This window comes from Malus sylvestris, chromosome 3, assembly GCF_916048215.2.
Source record: "Malus sylvestris chromosome 3, drMalSylv7.2, whole genome shotgun sequence".
Classification (NCBI taxonomy): Eukaryota; Viridiplantae; Streptophyta; class Magnoliopsida; order Rosales; family Rosaceae; genus Malus; species Malus sylvestris.
In genome coordinates, this window is record NC_062262.1 from 31,717,629 (window position 1) to 31,723,440 (window position 5,812).

At 35.8% G+C, this 5,812-nt stretch overlaps 1 protein-coding gene across 1 annotated transcript; it reads right to left on the reverse strand.

Annotated features, from left to right (window-relative positions):
* Positions 1–422: 422 nt before the first annotated feature.
* LOC126615739 (uncharacterized) lies at positions 423–4,339 on the reverse strand. Its single transcript, XM_050283626.1, has 7 exons — positions 4,210–4,339; positions 3,452–3,818; positions 2,595–2,822; positions 2,077–2,431; positions 1,697–1,824; positions 1,415–1,550; positions 423–1,110 (listed from the first exon to the last, which is right to left on the reverse strand). The coding sequence occupies exons 2-7, from the start codon at positions 3,793–3,795 to the stop codon at positions 871–873; spliced, it is 1,431 nt and encodes a 476-aa protein (XP_050139583.1). The 5' UTR covers positions 3,796–3,818; positions 4,210–4,339; the 3' UTR covers positions 423–870.
* Between the last annotated feature and the right edge of the window lie 1,473 nt (positions 4,340–5,812).

Below are 5,812 nucleotides of genomic sequence, written 5' to 3' on the forward strand. Positions count from 1 at the left end.
CCGAAGGTAAAAGATATTTCGGCAAGGATAATATTAGACAGATCAAATTGTTAAATCAAATTTACAAGCTAACTGATATGTCATCAATAGAGAATAAACACGTTGATCAATACTTAAGTAATAATCCAATCATCATCGACCAAATCATTTGATATACAAATCCAACCCCAAGCATTAACCTTTCAGCCATATCAACAATTTCGGTAAAATATTTTAATACTAAAGTCCTATATCTAAACTAATTTAAAAGATTTTAGAGATATTTCGAAGAAAATTTCAGTGAATTTTATTATCATAATGGTGTAAATTTAAATGGAAAAGCAACGAACAGATCGTCCGCTTTTGTTAAAAATTCCAGCACCAGCAACCATAGACTTAAACAAAAATATAAGCATACTCCAATGACGAAACCAACAACAGAATTAACACTAATTCAAAATGCGTTTTAAAACGCAGCTTAAACCATATAACAAATTCAATTTCTTGTAACGATAGAAACAGTTAAATTAGATTTCAGGCAATTTCTACTACTAATTTGCAAGAGCAAAATCCTGGCAGTTGCTTCGCAAAGGTGTGTACTTTAAAAATTTCAGACGGTAAATTATAAAGATCCACAGGACCCGAAAGGGTTACATCGATCCAACGATACTTGACAATGAAACGGGAGTGGACACGAACACGAAAAGGAAAGAAATCATTTAACACTACGCTTTTTTTTTCTTTTCAGAGGACTGCATTGCTTTTGTATTCTCATGAAACGGAGTGAAAAGAGACTAGCCTAGTATCTTGAACTTCTCTGTAAAAACCTACTTACATCTCTCAGCACGCCAAAATTGTCAGGGCGAGACCATTACTCTGCAATACACGTGCTTAGAAGCCAAAGAAGCCGAGCTCGCTGGCTCTCTCTTTCTCAAATGTCTCGAAGTACTGATAGATGATTGTCACGGCAAGCAAGATTCCAGTTCCTGAACCAATTGCACCCATGAAATCGGCCAACACTGTGAGTGCACCGATGCACATGCCTCCAAAAGCAGCTGCCGTGGGAATGTAGCGGTTCAACTCCTTCTGCAAGTTTGACTCACGGTGACCAGGCATCACCATTTGTTGTTCCTGCAAATTACAAAGGGTTAGGGTTAGCATGACGCTTAGCCGTGTATATAATATGCACACTTATTTTGTCAAAAGGCTGGGCTTAAGAATTGTTCATATACATATTTAAGTTTAAATAGAAATAGCGCATTAGGTACAAACAAAAATTAAGGAGTAGGTTGGCTCTGATCTGGTCACTTAAGTTGTCAAACAAGTGGGATTTAATGTATATAAAGGGTAGATTGGATCTGACCTACCCACACTAACCCCTCATTTGCAACAAAATGATTAAACAATTTGTTTAAATCATTCAAATTAATAATACCTTGAGCTGCTTGGCGACATCTTTGGCAGAGGATCCAGATACTTCAATCCATGTTTTGGAGAAAAGTGCACAGGCTGACAACATAAACACGAGATAGAAGAGTGCATGGAAGGGATTGGCTGCCATATCAGCTAAGCTGCAAAATATAACCACATCATATCAATTGATGCGGGGATCAGCAGAAATAGAGAGGAAGCTCATAATTATCAGGTTTACCAACAAAATTCAAGTTTTATCAGGCGTAAAACATAATATCTTCAAGAGGAAAATATTTTAAATTACCTTGATGGTGCAGTGATATAATATGCTAGACCACCGACAGGAACGAATTGACCTCCTGAATATTCAGACTCCTTCCATTTGCCCAAAAGATTCACAAGGAAATTTCCGCTGTACCTCCTGTAAAGCAACTGTACCAAACAAAAAAAAAAAGGGAACTTTAACGAAAAGCACCCGGTACTGTTCACTTTAACGAAAAACCACATTTTTACACTAAAAAGTCAATCCTGGTACTATTCACTTTACCCTTTAATTTGTCCTTATCATTAAAACTCAAAGTTTTCAAGCCATTTTCATTAGTTTTCCTAAAAAAAAATTGGTTACAAAAATACAGTAGAAGAAACAATCCCAACTTGCCCATACCACGATAAAAGCTCCATTACCTGGGAGATAAAGTAAAGGTTGGACACAAGTGCAGACTGCAAAATGATGGGCATGTTGGAAGTGTAGAACAGCTTGATAGGATAAGAACCCTGCTGTCCACGAGCATTCTTTGATCTCACTGGCAGAACCACACGGAACCCTTGGAAATAAATTACTATAAGGAAGATCAACACCGTGGCAAGCAGATTTGTCACATTGGGAAGATTCTGCCGGTAGAAGGCCTCCCGGAGAGCTCGAACCTTATCTGTCCGAGTTATCAGAAGATGGAACAGGGCAATAACAGCACCTTCAAATTCAGCTCCCCTCCCACTGTTGATAGTGGTGGGACTAAATGCCTTCCAGATAATGTTTTCACTGAAAAAGAATAGTATAACATTTAAGTACTCTAAATTTGGAATAGCATCTTAGAAAATTTCCTCAAAATAACAAACACATAACTCATATGCTGTCGAGTTCTTGTGCTAAAGAACCCACTGCCGGCCACATTAAGGGACAAGAAAGGATAAAAATAACTCACCAGATATTGGTGGCAATGAAAAGTGAAATTCCAGAGCCTAGACCATATCCCTTCTGAAGAAGTTCATCCAAACATATCACAATGATACCGGCAAAGCAGAGCTGAATTATAATTAGAATGGCATTTCCAACTCCAAGTTGGCCAACACTACCATACATGCCAGAGAGGACATACGCAACTGCCTCTCCAATAGCTATCAGGATGCCCAATAACTTCTGTGCTCCATTTCTGTAAAGAAAAACATAAATCAGCACATGCAATACATAAAACAAGCTGTGTATGCAAGATGCAAATATAAGGGAACACTAAATGTTCAAACAAACTTAATAGCAGATTTGAAACCTCAACAACAGAATTTTCCAGTAAAATTAAGTCATCTAGAAACAGGCGATCACAATTGATAGGCAAAATTTATGCCACTTTACAAAGCATTCGTTTGGCATAGTTTCCAAAATGTTTTCAAATGCCATTTTATAAAGGTAGTAGAAAACAAAGGCATTACTTTTCTGAACCAAAAAATAGCAAACATATTCTAAAAGGGATGTGCTATCAACACACTCCTTTTTACTTCTCACACATCCCTTGTTAATTTCTGTCTTTGATCTTCTTCAATTCATCCGATCTAACAGCCGAAAATTAAAAAGGTGTGTGAGACGTAAAAAATGGTGTGTGGATATCACACCCCATTCTAAAACACCAATGTAATGGCTTGAGCTTTTCAGCCAGTATTTTGAAAACTGTTTCTGAAATTGTATCATCAAGGACTGAAGACCTTTTCTCATTTCAAACAGTATGCAAACAATAACATAAAAAAATATTAACCAATACAAAATTCAAAAGGCCTCAAATATACTTACAAAAGAGCACGATCTTCGCGTACATTGTTGTCAACCTCAATAATCTTAGACCCCGCAAGGAGTTGCATCACCAGCCCAGATGTGACAATTGGGGTGATCCCAAGCTCCATGACAGTCCCACGGTTGGAAGCGAGGATAACACGCATCCAATAGAAGGGATCTGCCCCCGTGGTGGAGTGTATGCCATACAGAGGGAGCTGGCTGCACACCAAGAAAATGAACAGCGAGATAACGGTGTATATCACCTTCTCTCTAAAGGGCACGTTCCGGTCAGCGCTCTGAACTTCGGGCAGAAATGACAGAAACGGTCTGACCAAATGAAGAACTCGAAATCCTCCTCCCATCTTGCTTCGTCTAATCTAACAACCTAATCCAAAAGTTAAAAATTTATAACCCATTTAACATCAAGTCAACATCTTTCGAATCGAAAACACTATCGTGGTACGAAATTTGACTTTTTGACAAGGGGCATTAGGATCCAGCTTAATCTTACGAAATTAAGAAACCGAAGCACACTCATAGGCACGCATAGCATCTAGATTCACACAGTTATACAATTCCGATCCATCACATAGCACATTCATACATAGGCATGCATAAACACATACATACATTTATGAATCGAGACATGTATGCATTCATACATACATACATAAATGGATCATAGAGATGAAATAGGGGACAATTCATGACAGATCTGAGAATTCCGAAACCAAATCAAAAAGAAAGAGAGATCGATTCGAGGTTGAGAAACTGACCTCGCAAACCCAATTTGGGGATCTCCAAACCCTAGAAATGGCTTTCTCCGACGGGGAAAAAATCGATCCGAGAGAGAGATTTCGGATCCGGATTACGAGCTGAAAAATGAGATATGGGCTTGAAGTGCTTCGGCGTTGTAAATAAAGGGCGTACGTGTAAGTGTGGGACTCGGAGGCCACGTGATCAAAGCGAATCGGTGTTTGACACGTGTACGGATAATGACGTGGAATAGGACACAATGAGTGTGTCAATTTTAGTTGCCTCCTTTTTTTGGTTTAAATTTTAATTTGACTCCAATTTCGAAATTAGAGTGGTTGGGAGACATTTTCAATTTTGCAAACTTGGTCATTTTTGGGATTTTTTTCTATTTTTATTTTCTATTTTGGATGTTTCAGATTTCATTTCTTTATATATAGAGTATTTTAATTAAGTGTTTAACATTCAAACCACTTAGTACTACGGTCTAATGGTATTCCCCTTCATTTGTAAGTGAAAGATATTAGGTTCGATTTTTGCAAAAAAATAAATTTGAACCACATTATTGGTAGCATATTGTGAGATTAAGCATATCACTCTCCCCTTAGTGTAGATAATATCGTTTATTAAAAATAAACCATTCCATAACTAAAATCCAAAGTTCGAAATTTAGATTTGAAATTTATAGGAAATTTTGGATACTCGAGTCTCAATCTGGGGTTAGAATCACGATGTTGATGCATTTTTGTTCATTTGTCTTCAGAATAATGCAAGGACATAACAAGGTTACTTGTACAGTTGCATCCATGACAATTGATTTGTTGTTGGAATAATGGATAATTGGATGAGATGTTGTTGTGTTATATAGTTTGAGTGATTTATTTGTAGTTTTAATTTGATATGGGTTTTTTTTTCCGTCGAATTGTCTGATTTTTTTTTTAATTTTGTTCATGTTGTTGGATTTTTATTTTTTTTTTTGTGGAAATTTTGTTGCTGGATTATTGGAATTTATTCATGTTTGATATATGAATAATTATGATCTTTGGTTATTAAACTGGTAATAAATAGTTAGTTTTATGTGGTCGGAGAAACAATTTGATAATTTAATTTTTGTTTTGACTTTAACAGTATTGATAATTAATTAGGTTGATTTTTGAACAATGGGTCTAGCAAAATATATGATGCGTTTAGAAAACAATATATAAGATTTAAACTTACAATGCTTAATGAAATTGTAATCCTGTTGTTTAACCAAGGGAACTTACGAATTCACATGTTAATATTTAGTAATTTTTAAAGTATGTATTGTTTCTTAATAAGTGTAAACAGTTTCTATGGATAACCCTTTAATTTTAGTGGGTCGGGTTGTAAGTTTAAATTCTTAAATCCTTTGAAATAATTTGAGTGTTATCGAGGCCCACTGTATTCATCGTATTCTATTTGTACAAATTCAATTTTTTATCAATGAATATCGTATCTTCACTAAAAAAATTGAATATCATAATATGTCCACTTATGATAACGAATTTGATGCAAAAATAAAACGAACACAAAAAACATAACATATTTATCAAAGTTACGACAAACAAGGAAAAGAGCTAATTTCTCATTAAAATAAGATAATTG